At 37.5% G+C, this 15391-nt stretch overlaps 1 protein-coding gene across 20 annotated transcripts in view; it reads right to left on the reverse strand.

Moving 5' to 3' along the window:
* Nucleotides 1–395: 395 nt before the first annotated feature.
* The window catches only part of LOC129653432 (membrane cofactor protein), a 38644-nt gene continuing 23648 nt past the window's right edge, over nucleotides 396–15391 (reverse strand). Inside the window, exons 6-13 of one of the 20 annotated variants that reach the window (XM_055583118.1) lie at nucleotides 15001–15183; nucleotides 14519–14605; nucleotides 14367–14408; nucleotides 11298–11351; nucleotides 9784–9819; nucleotides 9007–9067; nucleotides 5435–5523; nucleotides 396–2919 (exon numbers count right to left, since the gene is read on the reverse strand). In XM_055583118.1, coding sequence (XP_055439093.1) covers nucleotides 5463–5523; nucleotides 9007–9067; nucleotides 9784–9819; nucleotides 11298–11351; nucleotides 14367–14408; nucleotides 14519–14605; nucleotides 15001–15183 — 524 coding nt within the window. In that variant the 3' untranslated portion in view covers nucleotides 396–2919; nucleotides 5435–5462. Of the gene's footprint in view, nucleotides 2963–5434; nucleotides 5524–6124; nucleotides 9068–9783; nucleotides 9820–11297; nucleotides 11352–13803; nucleotides 14254–14366; nucleotides 14409–14518; nucleotides 14606–15000; nucleotides 15184–15391 lie in introns of those variants that run through there. The other 19 variants (XM_055583119.1, XM_055583127.1, XM_055583123.1 and 16 more) reach the window with 19 other exon arrangements.

Below are 15391 nucleotides of genomic sequence, written 5' to 3' on the forward strand. Positions count from 1 at the left end.
GTGATGCCCAGGATCAGACAGGACCAGAGGCCTTCAGGCAACAGCGAGCCAGGGGTACAGCAGTGAGTACAGGATGGGTGGCCTGGCTGGCTGAGAGCAGGCTATGTGAAGTGCTGCAGGTGGAGAAAAGCTGGGCATTAACTGCAGAAAGTTTTCAAGCATCATGAAATGGACATTATGCTGCGGGTAACAAGGTGGGACTGAACGCCATGAGCAGGGGAGGCACGAGGCAGGCTGGGAGGGGAGAAGCCTGGACAGACTTCAGGCTCTGAGACTGGAGGGCTAGAAGGGGTGACTGTGGGAGGGGAACACTTCCAGAAGGTGGGCCCGATTAGAGGCGCACTCTCACCTGAGATAAAACACTCCGGAAATAAATGCACCATCACAAATGAAACTTCTCCATAATGACATTTTATTTTTTAAACAGACTCAAAGGTTCAATTCTCAGAAAACAATACAGACATGAGACGTCTCATTCCACTGGGGACTCACTCTTGCAGTTTTAAGTTTAAATTCAAATACACTTTTCCCTCTCATTCAGACAGACATTTCTAGAAAAAAAATGGTTTCTCCATATATTTAAGTAATTGACAAGTTATTTGCTGACAGAACATTATTTATATGTACACATATTTCAATCTTACATATGTTACACTGGAAAAACTAAATTTGAAGTGGAAACTATTGTGAAAGTCTATTTTGGTAAGCACAATAAACTTTGGTTGAAAGCATTTCCTTGAGGTTTTAAGAAATATGTACTACAGCCACCCCCATGCTTCTGAGAAACTGTTAGATTCTTAAAGAGTATGTGATAAAAAGGGTGCAGCAGAACTTCAACTCTGGATTTGTCTCAGAATTCCTGAATGTATTCTGTTCAAACTTCTCTTCCACATGCCTTACCCAAGATTACAAAGGGAAGGACCACTAACAGAGGGCCTTACAAACATGTTCTCAGGGAGAAAACCTGCATTTACTCTTGCTTACCCTTGAGTCCTCATTCGTACCTTTCTAAGGCAACTTTTCTTTGGCCCAGTTTGTGCTACCAACTATGAAGTGTGAGGACTTCCACTTCTTGGTGGTCCAGTGCTTGGGTTTCTTTGCTTCCACTGTGGGGGGCACAGGTCTGATCTCAGCTTGGATAGCTCTGCATGTCAAGGTATGGCCAAAAAATTTAAAAAAAAAAAAAAATTTTTTTTTAAGGTGTAAAACAAAACCTGTAGAAATCTGAGTCAGAGCAGAGTCCCTCCTCTGTGGTCCCTGGCGTGAGGACAGAGAAGCGGGCTGGGGTCTGTTCCACCCTAGTGTCCAGACCCCCCTGAGCTGTCTCCTTTTTCCTTCCCTTTGCGTGACCTACAGCTAATCCACGGAGTTGAGTTTGCTTTTCTGAAATACAGGGCTTCATTTTTACTCTGCCCTTTACAGATGAGGTGAGGAGCCCACAAAGACTTAAGATTCTGATACAACCTGAGGTTATCTGATGAATTTATTCCCTACAAAACTGCTTACATTCTGATGACATGTGTAAAGACAGACATATCTTTATCCAAGTGGGCAGAGAAAAGCCCCTAGAGCCAGACTTTAGAGTGGATTCTAATTCTCTTAGAGAGTAGAATTCTTCAGCAGAAACAGACACAACGTTGTGTAAAACAAAACAAAACAAAACAAAACAAAACTATAGTACAATAATAATAATAATAAAGTGGAATTCTTCTTAAGAAAACTATAAGGCCACAGCGTTCACTTTGTCCTGAGCTGGCATTATTGCCATGGGTGCTAAGAGTACTCTAACTTTGTATAGAAGCCTGAAACTGATGCTGAATTCTTGGTTTCTCAGACTGGCTTATTATAAATAAAAGGGGTGAAGAACAAATGCCAGATAAAAACTCAACAGTATCTCTAAATTACCAAGAGGTTACACATTTTTAAAAATAGCATTTTAATCTATTCAATGTAAGAGTATTTTCCAGTAATATTCTTAGTTAAGAAACTCAAAGAATGAACCTTAAGAATTGGTAATCACCTCTGAACAAAAAAAGATTCCAAAATCACTTTCTTTGCAAATGAAATGTAATGTCATTTTGCAATATAGTTCTCTGAGTTTGGAGATCTTATAGAAAAAAAAACAAACACATTTCCCTACCTTAACACTACCAGGAATGCCATGTTGACCTACCCCATAAATCCAGTGCTATTTAAGGAAAAACAGGCAAGGCGTTTAAACCTAATTCATACATGTTTCAAAGAAGCATTAAAGAATAGTGACTATACTTCTGCCACATTAAAATGTTTTAATGTTCCTATGGCTATCGCTTAGCAGTTTTATTTCTGACAGTGTAAGAAAGCAGCAAATAATCTTTATACTTTTTTTCCTTCAGTATTGAGACAAAATTGAGAGAGAGCATTGCGTTAAGTTTAAGGTGTACAGCATGATTCGATAATGTCAATACCTACAAAAAGCTTTTTTCTTCCATGTGATTAGAACTTTTTAAGATCCACTCTCTTAGCAACTTGCCAATATAAATACAGTATGAGTAACTCACGGTAGCCACTGTGCTGTAATTACACCCAGTACTTTCTCACCCTATAACTGAAGGTTTGTATTTTCTGACCACCTTTACTCAAACCCACCCCCACCAGTCCCCCACCGCTGACATCGACAAAGCTCATTTTTCTTCTGTGAAAGCTTTTTTCAATTCCACATATAAGTGAGATCAGACAGTACACACGTCTTTCTTTATATGACTTATTACCCAGCAAAATCCCCTCAAGGTCCATCTGTATTGTGGCAAATGGCAAGATTTCCTTCCTTTTCATGGCTGAATGATACATGCATTCCTGGAAACGGTTCAGTTCATCTATTCTGTTGGAGTGGCTGCTTTATCCTGATAAGTGGTGTACGTAGCGCTACATTCTGCTTTCCTATAAGGGAATAGAACAGTATGTACCGTGACATTCTGGTTTCCTAAGAAGCAAGGTTAAGAAGACAGCATCAGAGATGAACATAATTAATAATGAAGTACATACATTAATTCCAGAAGCCCATTTAGAATAGGGAAGACTAAAAAAAAAAAAGCTACATACTAGTAAGAGTCAGTGAACTAGGAAATAAATGATTTTTTAAAGTTATTCCAATGTTCAACCAGGCTCACTCTACAAACTTTTTTCTAATTCTGTATTGTAGCTTGGATTTCCTCCAAGACAAGAAATAGGGCAGTCGCATATACTTAGTAAATATCCTCCTATCTTAATTTAGGACCAACGGGAGAGAATAGAGAGAAGCACGTTTTCGTAATATTCAATTTAAAATCCAGCTTTGAGATGAAACTTATACAAAGGTAATGAATGATTCTGAGTGTTCACGTTCAATAATGCTTCATTTACCCCTCACTGTCAAGGAAATCACATATTCTGGTTAGAGTCTCCTAAGTAACTAAAACTCACATCACACTGTTTTGGTGTTTTTGTTTTTGTTTTTGTTTTTTGGTAACAAGGAACATCTTTCTAAACCCTGTTATTCAAGTCCAGCGGTTTCCAAAGAAATATAATGCAAGTCACACAGGGAATTTTGAATTTTCTAGAAGCCACGTTAAAAAAGGGAAAAGAAAATTAACTTTCATAGAGTTTACGTAACCCAACATCCATGGGTTGTACATTTTTTCCCCATGAAGTCTTTGATGTGTAACTGTGCACTCGAGCTCACTTTACGTAGGAGGAGCCAGTTTTGACATTCGCAGCAGCCATGCAGGACCACCGGCTCTGGAGCTGGGAAAAGCAGCTCCACTCCTGCTTCGGAACCGGACTACAGCAGACAGACTACAACCCAACGCGGACGCGTCGGCCCAGCGAACCCTCGGGTGCCTGCCTCATGACGAGCTGACCGTGTGAACGCCGGAGACTTCATTATTCCCCTGGAGGGGGATGCTTCACTATGAGCCAGCCAGCGCTGCCGCGCGGTGCTTGTTACTTGGCCATGCCCTCAGGACTGTTGTGGAGAGCGATTCAACAGTCAGGCCTCTCACTAAATCCTCCAACACCACTGTATTCTGCTATTTGTTGAAGTGAATACACTTTTTTTTTTTTTCTCTAATAGTAGTGGAACACTTATTTTCTTAAATAGAATTTTAAACAGAAATCCAATATGAGAAGGATAAATAAGCATTTACATAAAGTTAAAGAAACAACTCATTGGATATAACATCAAGCTATTTAAAGATGATTAAAATGTGAAAGTGAGTTACTACTTACAGTTATGTCATATTACCTTCAGCATTCACTAAGGTAACTTCAAGCGTTTACAGACAATTTGAAAGCTCATGGACTGTCTGAAAACTGCTTTCCTGGTTGGTTGGAGCCTCAAAGGACTCCTTAGAGAACTGAGCAGATACATAGGGCGGGGTAGTTGGTATATTTTTGTCTTCCCCTCTGCTCCTGTGATCAAAGACATCGCTCTGCTTTTACTAAGGAACTGCCCATCTTATTGGTCTTTGTGGAATCTGCTCTCAAGTTCATGACTGTCACCTAGGGTAGTGCCTTGCACGTGAGTGTGGAAGTCTATCTCCTCTCTTCCTAGCTATGCAGAGACACTCAGGCAGAAAAAGAACTTCCAATTCATTTCATTCAGAGCCAGAGATGGAGGGGATTAAATGGCTAAAGGGAATGCATTTCACATAAAATTTGAGGCTTTTTGCTGGTGCTGATTTATTTACTTTTTTATATGCTAAAAATATAGTGGCTGAGGGAAACAGTTAAATGCCTTTATAGAACTAATATTTACAAGCTGAAACTGAAATTCTTTACCAAAATTACATAAAATGTAGTTTGGTTTCTGTCAAAAAAAAAAAACCTAAAAGTGAACTTCAAGTGGACCTACTATCTGATTATTTCCCATTAGACTAAAAAAATTCCCCCAGATTTGGATTTACAGCTGCTAGAAGGTAGAGCTGAGTTGTTTCTTTAGGTTTATATAAATGCTTATTTATTCTTCTCATATATTGCATTTCTGTTTAAGAAAATAAGTGTTCCACTACTACTAGGGGGGAAAAAAAAGTGTATTTATTCACTTCAAATAGAAGAATATAGTGATCTTCAAGGATTCATTGATAGGCCTAACTATTGAATTGCTCTCCACAACAGTCCTGAAGAAATGGCTATATAAAATACCTGTCACAGTCTGACCAAAGGTCAAAGGGTCATTACTCTCTGTTGGTGCCTATGTCAAAGCAAAAGCCTGTCAGTGCATATTATTTTACATTAAAACAGGGAAGGAGAAAATATAAATACCACTAATCTCAAAGAGGGGAACCAGAATCCAAATGTCCTCCTTGCTGTCTACTGTCTACTTAGCTCAGCTCAGGATATCGATATCTAAATGTTCATCAAGTATTTTACAGAAGAAAGGACATCTCTGAAAAGAAATGCAACAGAAAGCAGATACCTTTTAATGATAAAAGCAAACGTTTCTCTCATCTCTTCTCAGAGAGAAATAAAATGTCTTGTCTGTGGCTCTCACCAGTTACGTATGTGCTGAACAGAGGAAGGGGAAAGTGTTGAATAAAATAGTGAGGTCACACCAAAAGGAGCAAGAGTGGCATAAAAATGGGGTAAAAATCAATGAGGGGGGAGAAGGGAAGTAAAGCTGACAATTAGGCCCATACACTATGTCTCTTCTGATTCTCATTAGGAAGTTGAACCAAGAATTTGGTGCAAGAAGCAACTTTACCCTTGCAGTCTTATAGATCATACAGCAGGTAAACAGACTCTAAATTTGCATATAATGTTTACTTCTGAAACCGCCTAGTCTCAAGTGAATAATGTACACTCATTTTCTCAGAATGAGAGTGTATGGGGAGACACAGTCCTGGTCTCCAGCAGCACAGCCTTTGAGGCGATACATGGGGCCTGTATTAATCCCATGTAACACTGTCTCAGAAACTGATGTTATGACATCCTCCATTTTCAGATGCATCTTTTGCATCAAGGACAGTTTCTTCTTGTGCACAACTGTTTCCACCTGAGGGAAGACCTCTATAAAGCATTATATGACTTCCCATTTTTCTAGGATGCTTCTAAATTTTGTAAATACGCTCTCTCAACTAATTACAAAATCTTTTTTATTTACTAGTTCTTGCTTAAAAATTTTAAGGCCTTTGTTGAATGGTTAAGAATTTGAGAACCAGGCAGAAAAATGTTCAAGTTAATTTGACCATTCAAGTTTTGGACCGTGTCGTTACACTCACCACCAGCTGAACTGGATTTACCATTTACAGTATATCCAAAAAAAGCTTCAGTAAGATGCATTTAAGCAGACAACTTAAAAATTACAACATTTCTCGATCAATCTTTATTAAGATAACATAGTTTACAATTGCACAAGTAATAAATATACTTAATGGAAAAAAAGAAAAAAGGTATTTAGTTACTATTACTAAAATACATAAATTATTTCAATAATTCTACTGAACTTAGCAAACTCTCACTTATCCCGTGATGATTTAACCCAAGCAGAGAAAATTGATCCATTTATGAAAAAAAAAATATTCACCACAAATAATTGAAAACATTCATGTTAACAAAAGACATCTGGTGTTTGGAACCACATAGTCAGGACATGCAAACAGGACTCAGGCAGGAGCAAAGGAGAGAGCGAAGGGCTGTGGATCCAAGTCTGGAAAGTGTGGTAGAAGAGCTGGTTAGGAAAGGAAGCTGTGCGGGAAAAGGAAGGCGTGTGCACATGGAGCCTGTCAGCTCACCTGGGACCCTATCCTCTTTGTTGTGAGCTAAGAAACAGAAAACTATAGCAGAATGCTTTAACCTTGTGGCCATTTTTCATAATTTAATGATCTTAAAAAAAAAAAACACAAAACACTACTTAGGGGATTTCCCCGGTGGTTAAGGCTCTGCTCTTTCAATGCAGGGAGCTTGAGTCTGATCCTTGGTCAAGGACCTAAGATCCCCTCCACAAAAAAAACTACTTATTTTCATGCTTTGGTATAAATCCTGTAGGACGGTAACTGTGTTCCCAAATTATCGAAAATACAAGTTCATATTGAATCCATTTTGTATCAAGTTTTAACAGCAAATTTGTGTTTTTGATTTGTTTTGAGGCTCGTAGGATCTTAGCTCCCCAACCAGGGACTGCACTCCTGCCCAAGGCAGTGAAAGTGTGAGCTCTAACCACTGGACTACCAGGGAACTCCCATTAACAGCAATTCTTGCGCCTGGTATCCTGCTTCCAGATTTATCCCTACAAATAGAGAAGGAACTGCATATAGTTTACAGTCTTGTAAGGGAGTTTCCAAAGCAATGAAAGCAATTTGGGGTGGGGGAGAATGGACATTCAATAGTGCAAAAAATATATCAATAATAAAAATAATTACCTTTTTAAAAGAAAAGCAAACTAAAGCTAGGTATTATTTCACATTCTTTTAAAAAGGCATGCAACAAAAATGTGGAGTCTTTAAACAATCCACTTCATTGTCTTGAACAGGTGAACCATTTCCCAATAAGCTTGATGGTGCTTCTTCAAAGCTAAAGATGGGCACATCGGTAACAGTCTACACTCTGCTTTCTCTAAGTGTCCTCCAGGCCCAGCAGCAGCAGCCTCACTGGGGAACTCTTTAGAAATGGGATCTCAGAACTCTAATGCCCCTGATACCTTAACCTGGGGGTGTGATGCTCAGATACTTGTTTAGCTTTAAAAGACTCATTCACTGGTAGACAGAGTTTGGCTAATATTTGTTAGGAAACTGTATTTTCGTGTAATGATGTTTTACACAAAGGCCAGTAAGGAGCAGAAAGCTATTTTGTTCTGCTTTCTTTAGAGGTTACTTCTAGTTAACAAATTTTAGACTTGTCAAATATTTCACTGATGGTGTTTCCATGTTATACCGCCTGTGTATATGCAGTTTTAAAAATATACTACTGATAGAGAAATCAAACCTGCATATTATATGTTCTATAAATATAAGATTCAAGGTTCAAATGAAGGCACTGTGGATATTTTTAAAAGATGACCAAGAAATTAAAAAAATATATATTTAGCTCTTTATGAGTGAAGAATGTACTTTTATTACATAGTCCAAATGCAGTGATTAAAATAAAAGGAATATAAATATCATAAAGCCATTAATACCATTCATTTTTAATTATTAGTTTGATTTACAAAGCAATAGGGAAAAAAATCACTAAAAATTAGAAATATCAAAGCACTAATTTTGGTCTATGTTCCAGTTTTATTCTAAGTCTTTCATTAGATTTTAAATTACTTCATTAAAATTTAAAATGATGTTTAAAAGGTACAAGTTATATATTTGTACCTTTTGGCAATTTTAACTCTCTCCCTTATTTCATCTTTATAGATAAAAAGACAAAGTTCATGAGGTTCCTTGTAAATCTTACCCTCTCAGCAACTTTTAGTTTAACCCCATCAGTTTTACTTCAACCTAGTAAATTAAGAGAACATAAGAGGGAAATCAAATGATGTTGCTTTAAATTCTCCAGTTTAACTGTATAACAAATCTAAAAGAAAAAAAACAAATTTGGTATCTGAAGGAGACATCTATGTAGCTTCTTACAACTACCTACCTAAATTATACAGACAACTGAAAACTTTCACCGTCAAAACTGCAGTGACTACAGCTATCAAAGTCTCCACAGGGAATCATTTTATATGTAATCTTGGTCATTAGTCCAATCTAGGAAGTTGGGTATGCCTAGAGTAGAGAAGACCCCAAAGCGGTCCATGATTCATTTCAGCACTTATACCTCAAATCCCACAGAAATTTTTCTTACATCATAATTAGTTGATGCGACCTGCACAGATTACTCTTACAGCAGTGATATTAAAAACAGGTGAAAACATTTTCAGCGAAGATGTGTAATTCACACAGCACACTCAAGCAGGAGCAATTTTTAAAAAACACATAATACAGAGTACAAACAAAAACTGCACGAAAGAGTGTCAACAGTGAGGAGGAGCAACAGATGAAGGAGCATGCTGTACTTTACCCTTTCTTCCTTTGTCTGCAAAAACAGCAGTACAGGCAGAGCAATAATCCAATGCCAATAACTACGAGAAATCAGGAGACAAATGTCACGTGACCAGGAGAAATCACTGCCAAGACTCAAAATCTAGCAGAAGAAAATGAATGCTGATCAGAGGTTCCCTGGAGGCTCAGATGGTAAAGAATCTGCCCGCAATGCAGGAGACCTGGGATCAATCCCTGGGTTGGGAACATCCCCTGGAGAAGGGAATGGCAATCTACTCCAGTATTCTTGCCTGGACTAGAACAGACAGTGGAGCCTGGTGGGGTTGCAAAGAATCAGACATGACTGAGTGACTAACACTTTCATTTTCGGCTTTCAGATACCCATGGCCAGAAAATGGTATCTAATTTAAGCACATATACATTTCTATTCCATTTGGACTCTTCAGTATATTGTATTCTTTGGATTAAACAGTATACAGTAAGTCAGAGAAATTCTTGATTAATTTACAAAATTACCCAAAGCATATTTGGGATGAAAACTCATATGAAGAAAACTCACCTTTGAAACAACATATATTATTTAGAGTTTGTTAGTATGTGGACAGGCAGAATAGACAGGAATAGAGTAACACTAATACAAGGTAGTGTATTATGTAAAAAGTCAGGTTTTCCTGTTTTACTTAATTTCAAGCTATAAAGCTATAAATATTGAAAAACCCTAAAAAAAAAAACACAAAACTACACTTCTTCAGAGCAATGTTTTGATTCCATTGGTATCAAACTTATTGACACTTACGTACAGCCACAATGATTAGCACGATGTATCCTGCACCTGTGAAAAATGAAAACAGTTTGGGAGATAAGTTAAGTATCTGGCATCTCCTAGGAGGGGCTGCACTTTTTTTCACCAGACCATCCGTAACCACAAAGGAAAAAAACTGTCAATCTAGTTTAAGCACAACTGCTGGTGTTTCCAGGTTATCTGCACCACAGAACCCTTCTGATCAGATTCCAGAGTTAGGACACTAACTCTGTGACACTCTTAAAAAGGAATAACACTTTTCACTGCTGTTTGCTCTGGCTACCATGTCAGGTTATTTCGTGAAGGTTAACAATTAGAATTCACTAGTTTGGAGGAAAACCATTTTTAAAATGTGAGTATCCAACTATGGATGGTTTAGTTCGACATTCAGTTCTTTTATTACTTACGACTTTAAGTTAGACATTTAATGTCTATTTTTCCCTGAAGTCTGTGGGATAAATCTGAACCCATGAAGAGTCTTCATTGTATCACCACAGCTCCTACCCCACTTTCTCCCCAGATGAAGACGTGGCCCTAACTCCCTAGGGAGACTCGCTGAAAGTAATGCAAATTAAGACTGTAAAGGGAACACCAGGGCACATGGATAACACTATGCACAGAAGCGTAAACATGCATTTTTGACTATCCAGAGGGCACTGAATATACCACCAAATCTTAATTCTTAGAAACGTTGGTCAGTAGCACCTCTGCTTCTAAACTGCCAATACTTTTATTATCTGTAACGTATAGCAGGTAACACAGCGTACAATGTCCTGTACAGCTCTGCTCTTTATTTCATAAACATTACCGAGTGTAAACATCCTGAGATGGCACTGGATTCTCTTGGCAGAGTGCCAGTGTGAGCACAGGTTTCACAGGGAAACTATAACAAGCCTAAAGTGCATTTTATAAAAAGACTAACTAAACTAGTCTAAAAATAGTAAGCTATTTTTCTTCATTTCCTTATCAGTAAATCTTTATAGTTCATGTAACTGCCACAACTATACTTCCATCAAGTTCTCTTACACATACTGTGTGAACTACGTGTGCAAACATTAAGTGTGCTACCCCACCCTTGTACAGAAAAACTAACCCAACAATAGTACTTCAAGGCTTATGTTCACAAGGTACCAACAGAAAGAAAATTCATCTACAAATTGCCATTACAAAGTAAAACTATTACATGGAAAATAACTTAAATGTTATATGTGTTAGACTACGTATAGCCATATTATTATTTTAAAAAGTAAACTTATTATTAGGTATCCTAAGTTGAGCAACCTCCTAAAATCTGTATTATCTACATGTGTCTAAAAGTACCCCTTAAATATGTCATAGGATCTGCACCTTTAAAATTCCTTAAAATGTGCAATTTTACAACTACAAATTGAACAATTATCACCAATTTTTAACATGTTTTTCTTTTCTAATTATAGACAATGGTAATATTTCCACACAGAAAACTAGGGCCTTATGACACAGGGTTATAATCAGTAACAAAATAATACCTAAACCCTCAGCACCGCTAGGGGGTGATGCATCAGTAGGACGGGGGGGATGTCCTAGAAGAAAGGAAAAAAATGCAAGTTAAAAAGAAAAGAAAAAACAATAGAGCTTAATGTCCTCTAAGTTCACAGGTTTTGATTTTTTTCACTTTGTACAAAAACTCTTATAATTTCATTCTCCTTATATAAACTACATTAATGTTTGTCATTAAAAGTAGTATCAAAATATTATAAATTTATATTCAATACCAAAGCATTCTACTTCTTGTCCAGTAACATTTCCTAGGACAATATTCTGTGGTACAGCAAGCAAATTTATCATTACTGTGGTGTCAGAATAACCCTATGGATTCGATGTGATTATACTTATAACTAAAACAGAAAAGTATATTTGTGGAGGCTAAACAATATGCTACTAAACAAGCAATGGATCACTGATTGAATCAAGGAAGAAATTTTTTTAAATATCTGGAGAAAACGAAAACAAGAAAACAAATCCAAAATCTATGGGATGCAGCAAAAAGCAGTTCTAAGAGGGAAGTTTACAGCCACATAGCCACACTCATCAAGAAAAAGTTGGCCCCAATTAACAAAATCAGAATGAAAAAAGAAGGTACAACCCATAAAGACTGAAGAAATTTCAGAAGCTATGTAGAACAATTTAAAGAAGGACATGAATAAATAAGTGTAGATGAAAAAAAAGCTCAGCCACTGAACCTGGATGACTTAGTCCTGGAGTCATGGTTAGAGAAGTGGGCTTGGAATCTGGAGCAGAAAATTAGATTCAATTCTCCAGCCTTATCCATACAAAATTATGGATTTAAATTTGGTATTTGATTTTTTATAAAGATTCTCAAAATGAATTATTTCTCAAAATGAAAAATACATATACTCCCTAAATTTTGCAATTCTACTTCTGTAAAGTTAACCTAAACCCATGTTTACCCAAGTGCACAAGAATGTTGCATGGGAACGTTCACTGTGCCTTTGTATATAATGGAAATCCTACAAGTTAACTAATAACAAACCATAAAAATAACGTGCTCAGAATAAACATATGATTCTTTAAAAAAATACCATCCATATAGTTTCCTATTGCATAACTTGTATCCTTCTCCAGTTAGTATTTTGCCTACAGTTTTTCATATTTGCAAAATCTGATCTACTTGACCACCATTATATGTTGCTAATGATGTTTTTCATACTAACTGATGACAGAAAATGATTGACAGTCTCATGAGGAATTTTGATTATTGATATTTTAAAATAATCCATAGTTTTATCTTCACTGTACATCTGTCCTCAGAATTCTTCTTTTAAACTGTATCAGTGCTTTATAAATCCTTTATGAAATGCTTATGTCAACTCTTCCCTGGGACTCAGAGGTTAAAGCGTCTGCCTGCAGTGCAGGAGACCTGGGTTCGATCCCTGGGTCAGGAAGATCTCCTGGAGAAGGAAATGGCAACCCACTCCAGTATTCTTGCCTGGAGAATCCCATGGACGGAAGAGCCGGGTGGGCTACAGTCCATGGGGTCGCAAAGAGTTGGACACGACCGAGCGACTTGACTTTCACTTTCCTTTATGTCAACTCTTTAAAAGTCTGCCCAGACTGATGCTCTTTCCACCCTTCCTCTAGTCTCTAGCTTCTGCGGCAACTAAATACAAGCCAGAGATAGCAGCCCTGAACTTAGGAAAACAATTCCTTCCAACATATCAAAATACTCATTCAAGTCTCAGGCAGAGGAGCTGATCAGCAGTCCCTGCTAGAATTCCTCCATTTCATTCCAATAAACAAGGGCTTTTTCTGCCTTTTAGTTGTTATACCACTTACTTTCTGTTGCCAATTCCCCCTTTCCCCTCAAAAAACAAAAACAAAAACATCCAAAACAAAAAACGCTCAGTAAAGAGAAAAACAATAATTGTTAGGAGTGGGGGAGTGACGGAGGTGGTAGAAATACTAGTCTCATTCTAGAGACAATGGTAATCTCCCAGTTTATAAAAAAGAACCAAGCTGGTCAGCCTGGGAAAGGAAACAGTCCTGGACCCAGAAGACACCCTGTACAGGTGTCAAGAGATCACTTTTAAAATGAATAAATCATCCGTGTTGATGACACAGAAAACATACATGCTAAAAAATAGAACCTGTGGACCTTCCTCTACACTAATATTAATCTGAGTGTAACTGGTACAAACTGCCTTTTAAGAGCTTTATAGATACCAGGGGCTATGCTAAGTGCTTTAAATGAATCCCACTTTAAATTTACTATCACTGAGTAAGGAAGCCGAAGAATTGATGCTTTTGAACTGTGGTGCTGGAGAAGGCTCTTGAGAGTCCTTGGACTGCAAGGAGATCCAACCAGTCCATCCTAAAGGAGATCAGTCCTGGGTATTCATTGGAAGGACTGATGCTAAAGCTGAAACTCCAATACTTTGGCCACCTCATGCGAAGAGTTGACTCATTGGAAAAGACTCTGATGCTGGGAGGGATTGGGGACAGGAGGAGAAGGGGATGACAGAGGATGAGATGGCTGGATGGCATCACCGACTCAATGGATACGAGTTTGAGTAACTCCGGGAGTTGGTGATGGACAGGGAAACCTGGCGTGCTACAGTGCATGGGGTCGCAAAAAGTCGGACACAACTGAGCAACTGAACTGAACTGAACTCAAGTAAGGAAGGTTAGAAATCATTTTACACATAAGTAAACATATTAAAGTTTACTTAACTTGCTATCTGCTTATATCTGCAGACTGCACATAATTTCAGAATCACTCAATCTAAGAACTAAAAAGGCTGTGAATATTTCATTACTAAAATTGATAAATGAGTATAAATCATTGGAATTTAAAAGATTTTGAAAAAAAAAATCAAAAGAATGTAAAGGATTTTGAAATATATAAGCAGGAAGTTACTAAACCTGAGACACTGGGAATTGGATGTTGGGTGCTGCGAGTTGACGCTGGGAAAAAAAAAAAACACGCAAATAGGATCAAACATTTGGGAGTTACTACTCGCATTTTCACCAGGAATTTAAAAGATTTTTGAAAAAATATATGTAGGAAGTTACTAAACCTGAGACACTGGGAACTGGATGTTGGGTGCTGCGAGTCGACACTGGAAAAAAAAAAAATGCAGATAGGATCAAACATTTGGGAGTTACTACTCGCATTTTCACCAGGAATTTAAAAGATTTTTGAAAAAATATATGTAGGAAGTTACTAAACCTGAGACACTGGGAACTGGAGGTTGGGTACTAGGAACTGGAGGTTGGGTACTAGGAATTGGAGAGTGGGTGCTGGAAGGAATCAACACTAGAAAACAAAATAATGGAGACTGAATCAAAAATTTGGGCATTAATACTGTCTTTTCATTCACATGAATTATGCCTTTCATTCTTGACTTATTTAGGTAAAACTCCCTATGCTTCAGTTTACTCTGAAAAATGACTGCTATCCATTTTTACATTTAAGAATGCCTAGCAAGAGACATTTATATACCTGTGTTATGTACATGAAATGCTAAGACCCTACAAAGGCAGAAAATCGCTGCAGCAGATTTCTTGTGAATTTGAAGTCATACAACTATCATAGAAATGAATACAACACAGTTAAATATGAACATTGTTTCTCTTCAGTTTTTCTTGCATCATTGATATTTAATGTGAAAGAAATAAAGAACAAAAACAAAAGGAAGATAGTATTTTTACCTTTAATACACTTTGGTAGCTCAGGCTCCCAAGTACTGGTCTCACCACAGACAACTATACTGTTGCCATGAAGGTTAAAACCCTCATTGCATTTAAGTACAACCGTCGCTTTGTAGTAATATTTTGGTCCAAATCCTGAGACTATCGTTCCATGTTCAATGGCTGGATATACACATTTGACCACTGAAAAATTGAGAAATTCCAGAATTAATGGAAAGCCGCTTCTACACGGGACCAGAAAAACTAGTGCGAAGTAATTCCAGGGGGAAGAAACAGGAAAGAAATGAAAAGATACTAATTGGGGGAAAAAAAGAAAAAAGAAACCTTTGAGCATCTGAACTCCAGGTAAAGAGATCTAGAGAAATCTAGCAATGTGTTTTTTTTTTTTTTA

The sequence above is a fragment of the Bubalus kerabau genome, chromosome 5 (assembly GCF_029407905.1).
Source record: "Bubalus kerabau isolate K-KA32 ecotype Philippines breed swamp buffalo chromosome 5, PCC_UOA_SB_1v2, whole genome shotgun sequence".
NCBI lineage: Eukaryota > Metazoa > Chordata > Mammalia > Artiodactyla > Bovidae > Bubalus > Bubalus kerabau.